General features: G+C 42.5%; 1 protein-coding gene across 2 annotated transcripts in view; it reads right to left on the bottom strand.

The window, feature by feature from the left end:
• Positions 1-7,568: 7,568 nt before the first annotated feature.
• YPEL2 (yippee like 2) overlaps positions 7,569-20,825 on the bottom strand; it is a 51,849-nt gene continuing 38,592 nt past the window's right edge. For both annotated transcript variants that reach the window (XM_037808455.1, XM_037808456.1), the window contains exons 3-5: positions 12,632-12,675; positions 11,501-11,609; positions 7,569-8,043 (exon numbers count right to left, since the gene is read on the bottom strand). In XM_037808455.1, the coding sequence (XP_037664383.1) occupies positions 7,954-8,043; positions 11,501-11,609; positions 12,632-12,675 (243 nt within the window). In that variant the 3' untranslated portion in view covers positions 7,569-7,953. The remainder of the gene's footprint in view (positions 8,044-11,500; positions 11,610-12,631; positions 12,676-20,825) is intronic.

A 20,825-nucleotide genomic window follows, 5' to 3' on the forward strand; every position in this document is an offset into this window, starting at 1 on the left:
ACGTGGTTTTAATATCTATATTCTTTGCTATTACGGCTGCTTATATAATGTGGGAACTCTAAGTTATGGAGGCAAGCCTTTGAAAAGGTACTTAGAATATAGTATAAAATGATAATTATAATGCCTAGCAAATATGTTTAGTCTATGTTAAATGAAGGCACCAGAATACCAAGTTGTACTTAAACTGACTGGATTCTGCAATACCATGTGTGTGCATATGGACAAGGACTGGAGGAAGAGTGCCTGGAAAACAAAAACAGCTAATTTATTAGGATGGTACAGTTGAGCATGATTCTTAAAAATGTCTCTGCAATTTTTTAAAAACAAACTCAATTTTGTTACCTATGTTGGGAAACAAACTGAAATCAACCCCCAATAATCAGACTCAACTCAGCGCCAAAGAACAGTAACTATTATAAAGACTAATAATAATGGCAGCTACTATTTGTTAAGTTCCTGCTAGGCGCCAGGAGCATTTTCTTTTCTTTTCTTTTTCTTTTTCAGTTTTATTGAAATATATTCACATACCATACAATCATCCATGGTGTACAATCAACTATTCATATAGTTATGCATTCATCACCCCAATCTATTTTTGAACATTTCCTTACATCAGAATGAATCAGAGTAAGAATTAAAAATAAAAGTAAAAAGAACACATAAATCATCCCCCCACAGCTCACCCTATTTTTCATTTTGTTTTTGTCCCCATTTTTCTACACATCCATCCATGCACTAGATAAAGGGAGTGCGATCCACAAGGTTTTCACATCACACTGTCACCCCTTGTAAGCTACATTGTTATACAATTGTCTTCCAGAGTCAAGGCTGTTGGGTTGGAGTTTGGTAGTTTCAGGTATTTACTTCTAGCTATTCTGATACATTAAAACCTAAAGGGTGTTATCCGTATAGTGCATTAGAATGACCACCAGAGTGTCCTCTTGACTATTTGAAATCTCTCAGTACCTGAAGCTTTATTTCGTTTCATTTTGCGTCCCCCTTTTGGTCAAGAAGATATTCTCGATCCCATGATGCTAGGTACAGATTCATCCTTGGGAGTCATATCCTGCGTTGCCAGGGAGATTTACACCTCTGGGTGTCAGATCCCACATAGAGGGGAGGGCAGTGAGTTCACCTGCCGAGGTGGCTTAGCTAGAGAGAGAGGGCCACATCTGAGCAACAAAGAGGCACTGAGGGGGAGACTCTTATGTGCCAGGAGCATTTATAAAAATATCTCTATAACCTTTTTCTTTTTCTTTTAATGGATTTAAAAGCTGAGATTCAATAAGACTAAATTAATTGCCCCAAGCCAAAGAGCTGTAGGCAGGATTCAACCGGAGATCTGTCTGGCTCTTGCAATCCTGCATGTGAACAGCACAAATGAGGCTTTGCCCTTTCGCTTACTCTAGGCAGGGGTGTGATCCATTTTTAAAATAGGGCTCCTCTATAAACTGTCTTAAACCCATATTCTCTTCCATATGAAATATGCTTTTGCTTTACTTGCCTGACAAAAAAGTGTTAATTGTTGGCAGCTTCAAAAGTACTCTTTTCTTGAAGCATAATTAAATAGGGTCACAAATAAGCATTGTGAATCCTCAGTATTGCAGAACTATCACTGACAGGTGAGCGAGACAGAAATATTGCAGCCCACCATCACTCTAAAACCACGACCGTCTTCATTTGCAACCTTCCGAATCTCTGGGACAGGGATGCTGCTTTGCTCAGGTACTTAACCTATGTGAATTCACTTATCATGCAGGAAAAAAATTAAGAGATCAGTTAAATTCTTAAATTCTGTGGGCACAACTACTATGAGCGTCTACCATGTAATGAGTGAGATGGGAGCTCCAAATCTGCCTTTGCTCCAACTGGTTTCTCCCACACACCTCTCAGAGCATAAACAAATATTTCCCAGCACAGAAACTGTCTCTGAATTAAAAGATACCTATTTTTCACACAATGTAACTCCAATGCAAGTCAAAGCCTTGCTCTGGTGCGCAACTGAAGAAACAGGAGTCAAGGGTAATCCTGAATGCACATAACTTTGTCAGACTTTAGACTCTAACCCCCTCGTAAGACCAACTCAATTGAAACGTCTGTGTTTCGGCACCGAGTTCTGTCCACTCTTTCTCTGGAGAACCTTGGCCTTGATGTGAATTTTAGAATATGAGTCACTCCCCCCTGCCCTCTATGGGCACAGCTAAAGAGTTGTTGAGAGTGGAGACTTAAGATGCTGAATGAAGAATCTAGCTCACTGCTTCTCAAACTTTATTGCACTTAAGAATCACCTGGTGATCTTGTTGAACTGCACCTTCTGATTCAGAAAGTCTAGGCTGGAGACTTGGATTCTGCGCCTCTAACCAACTCCCAGATGAGGCTAAGGCTGGGGGTCGAGGGACACGATTTAAATAGCAAGGATCTAGCTGACCAAAGCAAGTCAGCTGATGCTCTGCCCTCACACTACATCTTAGATGTCATATTCACTGCCTTAGCCAGTGGCTGGAATCTAATAGATAATAAATATTTGTTAATTGAGTGAAGACTTAATTTTTCATATCTGCTACCAGGATAAGGTGTCATGAAGTGGTTGCTCATGGAAAATTACATTTAACCTTTTGGTTGAGCTAGGCTTGCTTTCAGAAACTAAGTGCAGGATGCCACTAACCATAGGCCGACATGAGCCAGTTTCGTCCAAGATGGCAAGGGGGGGCGCCGTGCGCAAAGAGTACCGAGTGCAAAAGTACTAAATACAAAGAAAGACCACCCGCGCATGCCCAAGCTTTGCCCCATCTCACCCCCAATCCCTTGTAAGAGTCCCGCTCACCTCTCTTCCGGTAGAAGGTGTTAAATGGACACTTGTCCACCCGTCTTTATACTTCGATCCAAGTTTCTGCTCTGCTTTACCAAATCTGGTCTTATTTAATTGGTGCCAGCGACAGGACGGGAAACCCGTTTAAGGGGTTCGACCCACAAGGCGGTCAGTAACAGTAACTGAATAGTTTTCTTCTTTTGTTATTCAGTCGTTTAAAGATAATACTGCCCCCTTTTGGCAAAAATTTGTTTTACCTCCCCCCACCCCCAAAATGGAGTTTTATCTCCACCAAAGGAACTGGTGTCACCAGAAAAACTTGCAGAGTCTAAGAATATGGGGGTGCTTAGAAGACAGCAATGGATAAAGCATGCATTTTTGTTATCTAAAGCCGAGAAGTTATTTGCTGATAAATGGTAGGCCTGGTTTTTATTCATTAATTGGTTGGCTGGCTTTGTGAAAAATAACCTTCTGGGTCTCAGTTGTGAAAGGGATTAGAAGAAATGACCTTTAACACTTTAAATGTTAAATGCCAATCTAAAACACACTGAATCAATGACAACAGATGACTCTTCCAAAGAATTTAATATTTGAAAACTTTATTTACTCAAATGAGCACCAACACAGATTGGAAATATGACAGAAACAATGCACTTTTCTCTAATACTGAATCACTATGTACAAATACAAGAAAAGGTGAAGACAAATTATTTGAAAACAATTACCTTTCTCATTGAAGCAGTGACCTGAAATTTGTCAAAAAACAAAACCAGAAAACAGAAAACCCAAACCCGAAAAATAAAGTTTGTAAACACAAGCATAAATAGATTCTGTATTGAAAGAGTGTCTGCAAGTTGGAAAAAGGGAACTGACTCCCACTTTCACCAAAATGTTATACAAGAACATAGGGGCAGACAGAATTTGGTAACACGAGAATAGCTTGTTTCTTTTTGCTTTTACCCTTCACTGATAGTAGATTTCATGAGTGTGTTTTAATTTTAAAAATGAAACATCTCTTTCCTCTACCTAGACTACTAGCATGTTTTTGCATTTGAGGCAGATTCTTTTAAAATATGTAAGTTGATTGTGTTCAAGATTTGATTTCCCAGCCTCTTCCTGAACCTGAGGCAATCTGACCTTAAAAAAAAAAAAGCTGTTTACCTAAAAGGTATGTTATTATTTTATTAATGTTCTTTCAACCCAAACCAGTTAATGTTTAATGCAATGTGGCTTCTACAACAACTGGAGTCCTGGGGTACATGATTTATACACTCACATCGCAGAGGCATAGATATAACTGCTTGCTCTTCAGAAATAACAGATTTCCTTTACCGTTTGTAAAAGTTGAGCACACAAAGAAAGAAAAAGGAGCAAATCAGCAACAGCTCCATGCTCAGGGGAACAAAATCCTCGTATTGTGCTGTTGGTCCACTCAGAAACAAAAAACAACTAGAGAAAAAGAGAAGAAAAATTTTACGTGCCCGAGGTGTAAACTTGAGTTATAGTGTCCCCAATAAAAAGGAATACAGGAAGCGCAATCCAAAGTGCTTTTTTTAAATACACACATAATTAAAAACAAGATCCCAATTTGCTGGAAATTCTTCCAACAAGAGGAATTGCTCTCAGTTGTTACTAAATTTACTTGATTTTATTTTCTAGTCAATACTTGTGCATGAAAACATTTCATTTCTCAACCTGGGAACATCCTGCAAAGTCTATTCCACTGGAAAAAATATAGCAAGGCATTGATTGCTTTATTGCCTTGATCAAGACTAAAATGATAGACTTAAAAAGTAAAGAAAAGAGTGCATTGGTGATCACTGTTTCCCTTAAAATATACATCGAGAAATGCAGAGGAAACATAGAATCTACAAACAAAAATAAAAAGTGCTCTCAGGGGATCTGAGAAAACAGCACCAAATATATTATTTAAAAAATTAAATATTATTTACAAAAGTATATTTCACAAGCGACTGTTTCTTCTATATATATCCACCTGAAAAATCTTTTTTTAAAGGGACACCTCTTTTGCGCACACTGATCCACCAGTGTAGACTGACTTTATCCTGTCTACATGATCTCACTGTGATAGGAGTTGGGGCAGGACCCAGTCAGGCCTCGCTGAGAACCTGTGGGCATCAAGTTCGGCTGTATCTGATTCACGTCAAATCAACCCATCAGCAGCCTGAGACTCATGTCCCAAGGGTGCAATCCAGGGCAGCCAAGGCCACACACCTAGGGCGGAACAGGGGAGACGGAACTAGAGTCGCCGGCTGGGCTGCAGGTCCAAACGAGGGCAGCTGCTGCTGAGGTATGGAACTTCATGCCATTCCCCCTTTCCGCGTCCCTCTCCTTCTCCCCACTGTCCAAGCTCTCCCAATGAACTCCAATTCCCTGAACCTACCAGGGGTGAATGGATGAGGTCTTTGGTTATGCTCTGAGTCAATAATTTGGTGAGAAAATTAAAGAATGAAATGACTGAAGCCACGAGCTGTTGCATCTCCGTCCCTCAGCTGTGGCCTCTCCAATACTGCTAGACATTAGATTAGACAAGCCATGAATGGAGCTAAAGTTATAAGAAGCACTTTTGGTTTTACTGACACAAAGGGAAAACCTAACGAGTTCGTCCCCTGTAGTAATGGAAACACCAACATTCTACTCCCATCCCTCGCGTAGCGTGGTGCCATGCACCCACTGGATGCGTGACGGATAGTAACTGAATAAAACCAGAACCAGGGTCTGGCTGGAGCCTGTGCTGACCCACGCAGCAGTTGGAGGCCCCATCCCCAGGGAAGAACAGTGGCACATCGGTCTCCTCTGTCCCTTGAAAATTCTAGGACATGCCATGTCCGACTTCTGTTGCCACATTTCATTTTAAGTTTTAAAAACAAAACAACTACCCAGGTTTAACACCATTTCCTTTTTGTGGAAAGGAGTATCAATAGCCAGGGCTTTCCCTGAACAAAGGGATTCATCAAGATCCATAAACGAAGGCCAATTCCTTCATTTCCTTCAGGGGGGATTAGGAAGGGGCAAAACATGATTTCTGTGCTGGCAAACCAGCTTAGGAATGTGAAAGTTGAAAATGTTTTTTGTTGAGATCTTAGGGCCTGGCAGCCAGAGGAAATTTTCTCTGGGAGCAGAAATGAAATACTACTTCTGAACCTCAGTCTGCCTTTCAGTAAAGTGGGGGAACAGCTTACTCCATGTCCCAGGGCCACTAAAAGACTGGAAAGACCTGGCCAAGAAGGCTTTTTGCCTTCCAGCAGTGGTTTACTGCTAGCTTGGAAATATCCTGCTTTCTGTCAGTCCTGCTCTTCACCACCGGTAGGACCATCCATGTCCCCACTCTCAGGTCCTCCACTTTGCAATCAGCACACAGACACAAAAAGGCATTTCCACCACTGACTCACTCCCTGTGGAAATTTGGTTCTGCTGCAGATGCGATTCTGAAAATAACCTGGTTAGAGGCTTTAAATCTTGGTTAACCAATTTTACAGATTCTAGTCTTCATGAACACATTCTTCTGTAACTTTTAAGGTAAACTTTCCTATAGGATTGGCTTACATGGAGAATGAGATACTGAGAAAACACATACATCTTAACAATAATAATATTTTCAGTCTATGTAATGAAATTAACTCAGTTAAATGAGTTTTGTGTCATGCACCTTGTACTGGCTGAATTGCTGTAGAACAGACTTCACAGTGTTAAAATTAAATGTATCAAACTCCCCTCTCTCTCATGAGCCTTACAGGGATCTATTCTCCACTTCCCTAATACCATGAATTTTGGACAGGCAGATGGGGTAATATTAGAATTTGTAACTTAAAGTTTGACACCATATCTCACCTCTCTCCACTGCTGGACCTCACTGACAGGAGATTTCTTTCTATATATCAAGTCCAAGGAGAACAACTAGGGGCACGAAGAATTCACCTCCCAGTTTATCGCTGAGCTCAAAGCCTGCCTTTTCCACAATCTACAGTGACAGAACTGGAGAAAAACACCCAAAACTCTACGTACAAAGAACTGATGATCCCATTGAAGCCACCTAAGGGAAGCTGCACCTAACCTGCAAAATCTAAACTATTCCAGGCACTGCCCACCACTCCCCACCCCCCCCACCCCTACCCCTCCTGGCTGCATTCCTCTTACTAAGGGTCAGAAAAAAGGTCAGACAGTGGGAAATGCTAACTGGTTCTACTTTTCAGTTTTCTGGCCCAGGATGTAAGCCATTTGAGCAGGAGCTCCCAAACTGCAGCCCCCATTGTTCCCTGCCCTCCTCAATTATTTATTTTACTCCATTGCTATTCAAAGCCTTCGGGATATTTGGATCTCATACCCATTGCAAATGGCCGTCCCTTCCCCTCAACTACAGTGGCTGAAGAGGCAAAGAAGAGAACCTAAAGGAACAGTGAGACATCAGAGTCATCAAACCCCATCTGGGGTCCACCAGGTCATCGACTGCTACCAGGACACTCCCCACCTCAGCCCAGGAGAACCAGGCCCCTGCTCTGCCAGCTAAAATTATGGCCATTCTTGTGCTCATTTGCTAGCCTGGCACGGTCATTATCAGGAACAGACACTTCTGATCAGAGAGAATGCAGGCATGAGGTATTTTTTTTTCCTCTTTGTCCTCTTAGACAAGTTGATTATTTCAAGCCTAGTTTACCAGATCTCCTGGAGCAGCACAATTTTGTTCCCTAGTCCAACCTCCCACCCCCACTGCCCACCGCTAGACCCTCAGGGTTCCCCATTTCCCCTCCTCCGCAGACCCCCCTGCCACTGCTCTCCTGACAAGAGGCCAACAGGCAGCTCTTGCCCGGCCCCTGGGACTCCTATCAAGGCAGGCTGCCACCATGCGGTCAGGCATCTGTTCCTTTTGTTTGTTTTGGTTTTCAGCCAACACTAGAACAGAGAGAAGCCAGGATCAACTCACAAACAGATACAAAGCAAAGAGACAGAGAGACAGCGATTTAGAGGCTGGTCACCAGAAAGATGGCATCAGGGTGGGTGGAATGCCCCAGAATGGCAAGGCATCTAAATGGATGGAACCACGTGTTCAGTCACTCTCTCACGCTTGGGTAGAATGTTCGGTTGGATGGCATTCGTGTGGACTGGGTTGAGTGGATGCTCTCTGATCAGTCCCAGCCATTGTCCTTGATCATGTGTGCTAGCTCAATGATGTATTTGCCTTCTTTATACTTCTGGCTGCTTTCAAAAGCGTGTTCCTAGAAAACACATAGGAAGAGAAGACATTGATGACCAAAGACAAACAACTGACTTTTGCAGCATGGAAGCAGAGGTGGTGCAGCTGACAGGGATCAGGATCTGGTCCTGCCTTCACCCAGACTCACTGAGACAATTAATACCACTCAAGCACTCCATGGTCCCTTCACTTACCTGCAGAAATGAGGCAACACCAGGAATTTCTCAAAATTGCAACAAAATTTCTTCAGGATTTCTGCTCATTCAAGTCTTCACTCAAAGGTCACCATTTCAGCAAGGTCCTTCTGGACTACCCTACTACTTCTACTCACTACTTCTACTCCAGCACCCCTTTTTTTCTGCTTTGTTTTTCTCCATAGCACTTATCACTTTCAAACACACATTGTCATCTGCCTATCTATTTTGTTTACTGACTGTCTCCCCCTTACTGGAATAAACTACATGGAGGCAGAGATTTTCATGTTTTGTTCATGGCTATATACCTAGTGCCTAGAAGAATGCCTGGTACATAAAAGGTCTTCAATACATAATTGCTGAATGAATGAGTACATGTACATATATTGCCTTAGGGGACGTTGGTTTCTGATGCTAACAGGAAGTCTGTCCTGTGGATGTGTCCACATAAAGTTTGTGTCATTCCTGCTAGTTTCTAGGAACACAGGAAAGTCTAATGATACTTTTAAGCAATACTCTAGTATGTTTAGAGAAAAGACATTCAGAGAGAAAAGCAAAGTATTGTGAAAACAAACAGGTTTCCTTTTCACTTTGTCTTGCTGTTTCTATGCCAGATGTGTTAAGTCTGCTTTTCTTTCATTTTCACTCTCCAGGGAGAGAGGAGTTGTATGAACTTCAGGCGAGGAAGCTGGCAGCCCTCAAACCCCACCCAACTGCCAGGTCTCCATGGGGAAAACTCAGTACAAACCATGTGGCAGGGTACGTTTCTAAACTTACAGCAACGTAGGCTCGCTGAGCTAAGAAGCCCCACAAAATTCCTGTACAGGTTGAAAATAAAAGGGTATGTTATTTGCAAAGATAGATAAGAGCATCTTGGTGTATCATGGAAAAACATCAGTCATCAGAGCCATTACACAACTAAGCCTGGTGTGCAGAAACAGTGGACAACAGCTCTGCCTCTTGAGCCCTCAAATTAGTAAGGAACTAAATCCTACTGTCAATGCGCTATGGGTTTCAGAACAAGAGTTCAGACTTGGGTCTCTTGTTTTGAGAAAGGAGTCATTCCACAAAGTGGAAAGAGGGGGAACCAAGAGAATGTGTTATCACACCATGCACATACGCGAGCTATGAGCTCAGCAGTAATTTTCCTGACGCTTCATTATTCCCCAGCTCTGGGTGTGCGTGGCTTGGGAATAAGACCTATTGTCACATGATAGTGTGTTCAGGACAGGCGAGAGGACAAAGCACAACTGGGAGAATGATGTTATCCCTATTAAGAAAAAAAAAAAAAAAAAAAGCAATAGGCCTGAGCTATACAGGAATTAGCAAAATGTCAAAACTGGACTCCAGTGTCAGGAGCACTATATATGGAGTCTAAATGCCAGGTCTAAATCCTGATTCTACTGTTTTCCAGCATCAGAAGCATCACTTAAGTATTCAGACCTTTCATTCCTCCTTCACAGGATTGTTGTGAGATTAGAAGAAATAATGGGTGAAAGGACATAGCCCAGGTCCCGGCACATAAGAGGTGATCAATAAATACCAGGCGAATTGAAAGAAAGCCACAGTCATTCTTAGTTATCCATGGAGACAGACAGGGGCACAACAGAAGCCTGGTGGGTGGAAGTGCTTACACTGCAATTCCTCGATGTCCCCCTCCTGTCCTGTGCATACCACTCCTCTTGTTCTGTTTTATCTGTTTACATGTTGTTTTTCTCCCTGGCATCAGGACTGTAAGTGCCTTGAGGGCAGGGACTAGACCACTTCTGTACCCAGCTCTGACCTGGGGCCTGGGCATGTCAAAGGCTTTTCTGAAAAGTCTGTCAAATGAGTGACTTGCTTTACCTAAACCACAAGCAAGGAGAAAAACTAACCAACCCAGGTTTATCTTTGATCTCTAATCCAACATATCCTCAGTGGAATAGAATGGCCAAGCAGTTGGAAAATAGAAGGAAGGAACAGAACATGTCTGGATAATCAAAACCAGAACTGTGGCCAGATCCATTGAAGACTACACCTGTGCTAGTTTTTATTACTTCTTCACGTTCCTTCTGAAGCCAGTGGCAGGTCATATGAGCCAGCAGCACAGAGGTTGGGGGATTTGAGGCCTTTTACAAGAAATAAACTGTCCTCTCAGAGACAGGAAGACTAATTTTTTAATATGCCCACAATGACAGGGAGGATAGAAAAGAATATTGTGCTATGCATGTATATACACAAACAGGCTAAAAAAGATCTGACAATAATAATAGCAATCACTTTTATTGAGTATTTACTATATGCCAGATGATATGTACTAAGTATTTTACAGGCCTTATGTATTTAGTGCTCAAACCAACTTTGTAAGGGTAAGGAAACTGAAGCACAGAGAAGTTAAGCAGCTTGCCCAAGGACACACAGCCAGGTAAGTGGAGCCCAATTTGAATCTAACTCTAGCTGTTGACAAGGTTCTATACTATTAGCCAGAGGGACAGTGGGGACTGTGTTTATGGTTGTGTGCTGACTCCAGTGCATGTCAGAATCAGTTCCCCATGTTAGAACAGCACTTCGCTGTCCTCCCCTCCTCTCACCCTAGCAAACAACTGCTCTCCTAGGCCCCAGGGGGATTGTAAAGTTTTACTAAGTTAAAGAATGGAAGAATGATTGTTCAGTTGGGAGAGTCCAGCCATATTCTATCTGAAGATGGAGATTAATTAAGATAATGTTTGATGATGCTTAGCACAGGACTTAGGACCTAGTTGATGTTGGAGGAACATTTATTTGAGGCATCAAAGTGTAGAGTATAAAAGCACGGGCTTTGCAGTCAGAATACTATCCTGGTTTGGCCATTTAATGGCTAGGTAACCTTGGACATACTAACCGCCATAATCCTCAGTTTCCCCATCTATAAAAGAGGAATACAAACAGTACCTACCCTCTAGGGCTGCTGTGAAGGGTAAATGAAATAATTTACACCTAGCATATAACTATCAAATAGCAATATTATTGCTATTATTCATTAAATCTAAAGGAAGATGTGTGTGTATGTATGTATATGTGTGTCTGTCTGAAGGGCAGATGTGAAGGAACGAATAGGAGGAGGGGAGTGTCAGCGGAAAGGGACGAATGAGTGTGGAAGACAGATGAGTGTGCCAGGAACTGCCCTTGGAGCTCGGTTTCCTGTCTTGGTCTAAAACAATCCCACAAGGCCATGGGAAGCGAGTAAAAGAAAGCATTGTTCTGGTGTGGTGCTCCAGCTCTCCCTTCACAGCTCTCTCTCCACTAATCAGATGCCTCTGTACTTACATATTTCCAGCCCAGAGTGGTTTTGCAGTTTTCACAGTAAATGTCTGCGACTGCATGCAATCCTGTTAGCAACACTCGCTCTTCTGCAGGCCCACAGCCCACGTTAACTCTATGCCAAGGGACAGAAAGAAAAGAGAGCAGGTAGTCAGTCACATGTTTATCATTAATCATTCAAGCTGAGCTTCCAGCAAAAAATTAACTGGTCAGGGCTGCCCAAAGGGAAGCCAACACAGAGCAGCATGGTCTATGATGGAAATCAACAACAACCCTCAAGAGGTAGCCACATGGAAATATCTCAGTTTGAATGAATTTCAGATTTGCAAGTTCTGATTCATGGGGCTACTAAAAATAGTCTTTATGGTTGAAACTTTCCTTGAAATTTATGTACTTTTTCTAACAAATGCTTTTAATCTTGTGACTTAAGGGGACAAACTGTGGCAACCACACTGTGAAGTCCAAAGCCAGCAGGACCTCAAGCTTAGTTAAAATGAGAGCCAAATTTTGAAAACAGAATGCAGCCAAAAACATGTGAACTATTATGGCACAGTCTCTGACCTGATCACAAGAATGAGCGAGTCCTGGGTATTGAATATACGACACTCCTTCACAGAGCACCCGGCGCAAACTGGACATGCTTGGTTTCCCTTTTTATAATTCACTGGGCTTGCATCAGCTTCACCTTTCTTCCACAGGGAAAAGTCTGTAAATTATGCGCCCAGTGAAGTCTGGAGGACTGTGTAGACTATGCGCCTGCAGTGGGGACTGAAACTTTTCCCTAACTGGGCTGTCCCTCCAGCCTTGTTTGCCCTTGCTCTTCCCTAGCAACATATCGCAAATCAGTGATGAGACCTTCATGTTGAAGCTCTCTCAGAGGCACTTTGTCTCCCTCTATGAGACGACAGCTCTCTGATGTGCCTGAAGGAAGTGATTATATTATTTTTAGCCAAAGATGTTGGCCCCCCCAAAAAAAAATTCCCCAAAGCAACTACCAAATGGGGGCAATAAGGCGTCACAGAGTTTTTATTGTGGCAGAGAAGACAGAAGTGCATTTAATTATAGTTTAGGGTTGCTCTCCCCCATCCCTCCAAATTTGCACCAAACAATGGCTGTATCATTGAGAGAGACACTCACACTGAATTAAAGAGGTATGCTCGTCCTTGACTTCCTTGGAACGACTGAAATTCAAGAAAACAAATCGATAGTTAGATAGCCATTTCACCCACCCATCGGAAACCAGCCCCAAATCACAACAATCATGACCTTCCAGGATTGACACAGCAAAAGGGACCGCTGGGCCAGTTACAGCCCAGCTGGCAGATGGCACAGGGGGAGGAGGAGACAGCAGAGCAGACAGAGCTGCAGAGCTTGCATCAGCCTGGGTGTGGAGATGAAAAAGCCCAAACTCCACAACATCATTAAAAACTTCTTGCCTTCTGACACTGCTTGATATAATTAATTCACCTGAGATAACTAGTCCAGTTGGCCTTTCCTGGTCATGTGTGATTTCAGCCATCAGTGCTGGCCACAGCTTTCCCAGGACATAGAAACCAGGATGGGTCCTTTTGCTCACCCCCTCACCTGGCTCTGCAAAAGGCAGCAAAGAACCCCCTACACGAGAACAAACCTTCAAACCCACACTTCTCACTCGTCGTGCCTTCTCATAGATTGGAAGGGTCACAATGGGCATGATCCTCCTAAATGGGAACTCTCCTTTGGAGGTGTAAGCAACTTGATCTCCAGATGGCAGAAATGCTCATGAAGCAGCAATCCCTGTTAAACTCTAGCTTAAACATGAGCTTCTTTCTTCTGGTTGGAGGGTGGCAGGGAACTGGAGAAAGAGGAGCCAGAGCTTGCCATACAATTTGGCATCTACTTCCATCAACACAGGCCCTATCCCATGTATTCCTGCTCTGGTTACGCTGGGACATCTGGGTGACACGAGCCAGCCGTGTTCTGTATTCCTGCCTACATTTTTAATGTGGTCTGACAATCATACACTGAATTAAACATCCTAGTCTGCACTGAAAAAGACAAGTAAATAAATAATAAACAGCAAATATATTATCTATAGAAGGGCCTGTCCCATGACCTCTGTTACTCAGTGGCTGAAGAAATCTGGAAGTGACTGGTTAACAGATGCCCAGGGGGTAAGAAAGCACAGTCAGGATACAGATCACTGCACATCAGACAGTCATTTTGCCAGATGCAGGGCTTCAGGGTTCATTGCCACCATTCTGAGAGGAAGGCTTAATTCCCTACTTGTGGAAAAACTGTCTTTGGCACAGGTGGTTTGTTGGTTGCCTCTGACATTCAAATGTACCAGAAGTCTTTACTCCCAGGTGCAGCTGCAAGGAGCAAGCAGCTGTTCTCCAGCTGCTGCTCAGACCTAAAACAACACTTTCCTTTGGGGCTCAAGATATTCCTGAGAAACCTGTGGGCTCCCGGTTAGAAATGAGCAGCCATGAGTGTCACAGCCTCAAAACCTGGAACCTGCAAGTCCATGCCAAAGGTTTGGATGAGACAATGTCCCAGGGACAAAGACCAAAGATATGGCCAACCTGTTGGTTCACCCTTAGAGCATTAACAGACCTAAGGACTGCAAGGGTGGCCAAAGTCCCCACGGTCTGGCCCTGTCAACCTCTCCAGCCTCATCTCTTGCGACTTTCCTGCTGTGAGCTTTGCTGTAGTCATGTTGGACCACATGCAGTTCCTGGAACCTGTATTTCACCAACTTTGCCCACGCTGTTTCCTCTGACAGGGAGGCTCTCCCACCTGACCAGACCCAAGCCTCAGCTCAGCTTCCCCTCTTCGTAAGGCTTTCTCTGGCCTCCCCTGGAAAAGGCACCACTGGCACCCATGTTCTGGACTCCTCTTGTTCCCTTTGGTTTCCTTTTTTCTTAGCACTTAGCACCTTGGATTTAAATTGTCTGTTTATCTGTTTAATTCTTACACCAGATGTTAAGTTCCCTGAAGTCAAGTGCCATGTCTTCAATCTCTCTGTGAACTACCCAGCACACAGCACGTGAATCTGGCACATAGACATTTATCAAACGCTTATTCCACAAGTGAATAGCCTATTTTCTTTTCTTTAAACAGCTTTATTTAGCTATAGTTGACATATTTTTGTCTGGCTTCTTTCACTCAGTATAAATTCTTTTAAGATTCTTCTATGTTGCTGCACATATCAGTGTATTTTGTACTCTTTATTTGAGTAGTATTCCAGTACCACCATTAATTTAATTTTGGTTTGATTTTAATAAGGGGTTTGGTGTCTTCCAGCTCCAAAAGTATACTCTCTCATGATTCCTTGGCTCTACATTATGGGTAGTCAGTTGTATCATCCTCTAAGAAACATTAACCAAGAGCTTTGACTTTAGAGATGGGAAGAGGTTGGGCTATGGGAAAACAAATCCTAGAAGAAAGCAGACAGGAAAATGACAACATGAAGCAACATAGTGTCACCATTTATGATGGAAAAAGACCTTGGTGAATGCATTCACTGACTTCTCAAACACTCACAAGTCATGTGCTAGGCACAAGTGGGAATGCAGGGACAGGGCAGCACTGTAAAGGCTTTCCAGCACACAAGACACCTAATCACAGGGTCAGGGTGAAAATTTTTATCTAGAATTTTAAATTTTTATCTTAAAAAAGAGTAAGATTCACTAACCAGTTTTAATATATAGATTGCCAGTGGGGCCTCCTCCAGGCCGTATATGGCATGCGTGTACTGTACAGGAAGGGTGGGGCTCTTGTGTGCTGGGGGGGAAGGGGAGTGTCATTGGTGCCCCGTCTTCTGCCTTTGCTTTTAGCATATTGTGAATTACTGTTGTTTCTCTGCTACAGGCTGCCAATGAAAAAGCTGATCTTACGCAATGAGATCTTTAAAAAGTCGAATCTTTACAATTTGTGCGTAATGACATGGAGTACCACAAAGAGGTTTACTTTCAGCAAAGTCAAGTCAAGTTTCACATTTTTCTTTTGCAAAAATATGAGCAGCCCAAACTAGTTGAACTTTACTTGTGGTAAAAAATAGTGGACAGTACGTAATATGCTACTTTGTAATATTTTCCAGAAAATAAACTAAATCTGTCCCTTCAAGGCAAAGGTGACATTTAATAGGGAATGAGAATCTAACTGCTTTTCAGAATAAACTTGTGCTATGGAAAGAACTTGTATTTGGCAGTGTTACTGCTTTATATGATTTTCTGTGGTTTATAAAATTATATGCTTATACAAAAATTAACTCAAAATGGATGATATTTAGGAGAAAATCTATGTGACCATAGATTGGGAAAGAATTCTTAGATACTTTCTAAGTAATAAAATGTATAAAAAGAAAGTAACTGATAAATTTCACATCAAAATTTTAAACTTTTGCTCTGAAAAAGACACTTTTAAGAGAATGAAAAGACAAATCTTAGATTGGGAAAAAATAATTGCAGATCACATATTTGACACAGGACTTATATCCGGAATATATAAAGAACTCCCAAAACTCAACAATAAGAAACAAACAACCCAATTAATAATCTGACAAATCCAAGTTCTGGTGAGAATGTAGAGCAACTAGAGCTCTTACACATTGCAAATGGTATAGCCACTTGTGGAAGAGTTTGGCTGTGTCATTCTCCCAAGCAAAATGAAAACCTACAATTACACAAAAACCTGTACACAAATGTTTTCAGCAGCTTTATTCATAATCACCCTAAACTGGAAATGACCTAAATGTCTCTTAACTAGAAAATGAATAAACAAATTGTTAAAGCCATATAATACTACTCTGTAATAAAAAGGAACTATCGATATACCTAACAGATTGGATGAATCTCAAACACAATATGCTAAGAAATCAGACTCAAAAGGTCATATACTGTATGATTCCATTTAGATGACATTCTGGAAAAGCCAAACCTATAGGAATGGAGAACAGACCAGTGGTTGCCAGAGGTTACAGATAGGGGGAAGGCTTGCCTACAAAAGGATAAGCAGGGGTGATGGAACAGTTCTGTTATCTTAATTGTGGTGATGGTTACAAGACTATACATTTGTCAAAACACCAGAGTGAATTTTACTGAATGTAAATTTTGAAATAAATTTTTAATTCAACAAATCTCCTCTTATCTATTATCTATATGCTGTACTCCTATATCTGTACAACTAGGAATTATAAACAATTTCCTAATCTGTTTACAAATGTATCAAAATTTTAAAGGTGTTTGAACCTTGTTGGAAAACAAAACAAAACAAAACAAAACCTTCTGAACAGTTTGCAAGAAGAACAGATTGATTACAATTCAGCAAAGTTCAGCAAAAACCTCTGTCTACTTGGTGGATGGGTGGAAAATGAGGATTATGATTTTTGTAAGCACAAAGATGTTAATCTCTCATTTCAATCTACCTTCCTTTGTAAGGAAGCTTTTCAGTCAGAGCAATTGTTAAAATGAAGTACTGAAACACACTCTCCTTAGGACACACCTTTGTATTACTGTGTCAGAAAACGATAAACTGAACATTTTTTAAAGAAGCATATTCAATCACATATACCTTCAATAAAATAAGTTTAAAAACAATTTTCTAATTGTGTATTTTATCTTTTATCCTTTTAGATTTTCCATTTTTATATATATTTATAATGTATCTATTACATAGCGTCACAATCTACAATTTATAAATAATTATACATATATTAGGAACAAATGCTTAAACACTTAACTGATAGGGAGGTGGGGGGCTTAAATAGTTTGGAGGCCACTGTTCTGGGGGTTCCAGTCTGCTATAGGAGCAGGGCCTAAGAGTCACTTTCTCTAGCCTGACACAGATTAGAATTCCTGGAGAGAGTAGGGGTGGGAGTAGGACACATGGCAGAGACAAGAAAGCCAGCCCAGGCCAAGAGGCATCTTCAGGAGGGGCCAGCACGGTTCTACACGAGGACACTGGCAGGGTCCCATCCTCTGCAAACAGCGCTGAACCAACCAGGCCTGCCCCAGTGGCAAAACCTACTCAGGTGCCTCTCAAAGGGCTGTGTCTATGAATCTCTTCTACGAACCTACAGAACTGGCTGCATTTCTTAGGGCAGAACTCTGAAAGCTCTTCCACCATGGCTTCCACCCTGGGGCCCCTGCCAAGCTAACATTTATGATGGGAATAACAGCCCGTGAGAACAACAGGCATCTTGCAACTAGACAGAGAGAAGAGCCCCAGCTGGGCTGCTGTGGCCTGTGGGGCCGGCCCTGCCTGGCACAGCCCGGCACAGCCTAGCTGTCCCTTGAGTGAGGGTGGTAGCAAAGGTGGGGAGACTGAAAGGAAGCTAAGGAAGCAATTAGAATAAAGCAAACAGAATTCCAGACCAGGAGATCCCAAACAGACTGTCAGACACATTTGTTTGCTGTCATTCCTGCCAGGCAACAAGGCAGCTCTTTTCCGTGTTGTATATCAACCAAGGCTGGTATGCAGGCCTTCAGGAAAGGGTTTTTTTTGTTTGTTTTTAAACTACACAAAACTTTTCTTCTGTCCTTTAAAGTAATAGTTCCAGGCCCAGCCCTTCCAGCCGGCTCAAAGGAACGGAAAGGGCTTTAAGTTTCCTGTTTAGTAGCCAAAACCACTGATTTCTGGCCTCTTTGAAAGTCTGGAAGGCGCAACTCTTTTTAAACGTAGGAGGGCCACTGGAAAAGTATCCAATACTTTTTGGAGGAGGACGCAACAGAGCAAACATGTAGGTTCCTTCCATTGGTGGTAGGCACAACAGTTATTTGGAACGTGCAAGCCTTCATTGTTCCTTCTCTCTTCTTTTCTGAGAAGAAAGGCCCTAAGCAACAGCCCTCTCTAAGCCAAGAGCCCTGAAGGATCATCCCACGAGGGTGCCCGAGAGGCCCCTGGGATCCTGATCCTTACCTCAGAGTCCTATGTACTTGCCCAGACTCAGGCACGAAGCCCTTCCAGCATGAAGGGCCGAGCAGAGGGACACAGCCTCTCAAACTCAGTCCCTCCCCTCCCCCTAGGAAGGTCAACCATTATCAAGTGAGCGTGTGCCCTCAGAGAGAGATGCATGCAGAGGTGAGGGAAGCAGATGTCCACCTGCTTAACTAACAGCTGTAGCACCTGGGAGTTAGATGACCCCTCACATATCAGGGGATCTAGATTTAAATCCTGGTTTCACAACTTCAAGTTACTACCTACTTGACCTTGGGAAAGTATTTCAATCTCTCTCAGCTTCCACATCTTTTACAACTGTAAATAGAAATCATGCCTACTTCACAGGGTTGTTGAGAACAATAAGCAAAACAAAGTAAATGAAATAGAGTAAAAAGATGGTCAGTTCCCCACCTTTCCTCTTCAGCCTTCTCAGGAGCCTTGAAAAGAGAGATGAAATGGCTGACCCCAATCAATCTACCTGGTTCTTCAAACTTCTTTTCTTTGGTGACTTTGGTTTCCTCCTTCCTTTCCAGTCATGTCAAAAGGCGTCTTTCCCTCTTTGCAATCAGACATCACCATACTAGCTTTAATACTAACTTCAACAAGCCAATTAATTTCTCTCAGCCTCAATTTTCTTATCTATAAAATGGGCACAATAAAACAGTACCCCCACTCACAGCGTTTGTGTAGGGAATAAATGAGATAGATACTGTGTATATACCATAAAAGTCAACCTTTTAAAGTATACAAGTCAGTAGTTCTTTGTATATTTCACGAGATAATGCAACTATTGCCACTATCTAATTCCAGAACATTTTCACAAATGTTCTGGAATTAGCTAGAAACCCCAATCCAGCACTTCCCATTTCCCCTCCTCCAGCTCCTGGCAACCACTAATCTACTTTGTCTCTTTCAAAAGTACTTTTAGACATCTCAGTGAGAAGGCAGCAGAAGTGTTTCAGCAGAGATAAAAAGGATTATTATTAAGACCCTTATCCCTGGAGAATTAGCTAAACACCCCACATCAACACTGATTTGATAGGGAAGGGTTAGGTTAGTCCTTTCTCCTTTCTTATTCTTTTCTCCCTCCATGGTTAAGGCCTTGTGGGGTTTCCCACTTAGGGTCAAAGTGAGTCACAGGCTTCATTCCAGAGAATTGAAACCCAAGCAAAATAGCACTGGATCCTGTTTGGATTTCACCCTGGAGGAAGCATATGGAAAAAGTGGGAAGGGTGATAATAAAGAACAATGAGAATGATGAAAATGTCCAGAATTAGAACCTGAACATAACTTAAAAGAAACTGTGAACATTTAGCTAAGAGGAAAGACGACTAAAAGGGATTTTTTCTATCTTCTCTGCAATAAGAACAAGAGGAAGTGGACTCATATGGAAATAAGAGACATTCGGGTTAATTACAAGGAAGAATTTCCTAACTCTGTGTATAAGACACAGGTCACCAGGAAAGATGAGGAAAGACAAGAAATGAACAAAGCCAGTCATTTGTATGTATTTATGGTTTACAATAAATTTGCACATATCTGCCCAGAAATCCCTGGGAGATGGGGAAAAAGCCATGTATGCTGCCAAGGGGCAGGGCGATGGCCCCATGAGAGCTACAGGCCCCTCCTCCAGTGGCTTTGAGCTGCACACAGACTGGGGGTTCTCAACTCACCCCCACATTCCCTAAACAGATGGAGGGAGGGGCAGGGAAGGGACTGGCTCTAGAGAAGGAAATATCTACTGTGTGGAGTCATAAAATTCCAAGGGCATGGGAGCATACGTGGTGCCTGGAACTGCAAAAACAAAAAAAGGTGGTGGTATGGGAGCCTGGGTGCCACATTTCACTGCTGAAAGGGGGTGGAGCTGGGGGGAAGGTTTGGAGAGTTAAGCCACTTAATGATCAGACCTTCAAAATCCATCTTTCTGCTGACACGAAAAGGGCTTCTTTCAAGGATGAGTCTAGTGAATGGTGATAGGGAATAGGGAAAGATCCTGCAAGGTCTCCTCACACATGGTCTCGTGTCTGCCTGGTGTTCAGTGGAAAGGATGCAGGCTTAGGAGCCAGGGAGGCCTGGGACCCAAGCTCTTACTAGCTGTGTCACCTTTGGCAAGTAACTTCACCTCTTTGAGCTTCAGGAGCCTATCTACAAAAGGGGGAAACATAATGCCTATTCCTTAATGCCCTATGCCAGAGGATGTCATGAGGATTAAATGAATGAGTGTATATAAAGCACAGTGCCTGGCTTATAAAAAGCATTGAATAAACATTTCCTTTCACACCATCACAGTCTTTATTTAAAATGGGAGCAGCATGACTGGTCTCGGAGGGTTTGTCCAGCCAGAGTTTCCTCGGACTCTCTTCTAAACACCAGCAGCAGACGCCCACAGAACCTTTCCCACACCTCTTCC

Source organism: Choloepus didactylus, chromosome 18 (genome assembly GCF_015220235.1).
Source record: "Choloepus didactylus isolate mChoDid1 chromosome 18, mChoDid1.pri, whole genome shotgun sequence".
NCBI classification, from domain to species: Eukaryota; Metazoa; Chordata; class Mammalia; order Pilosa; family Megalonychidae; genus Choloepus; species Choloepus didactylus.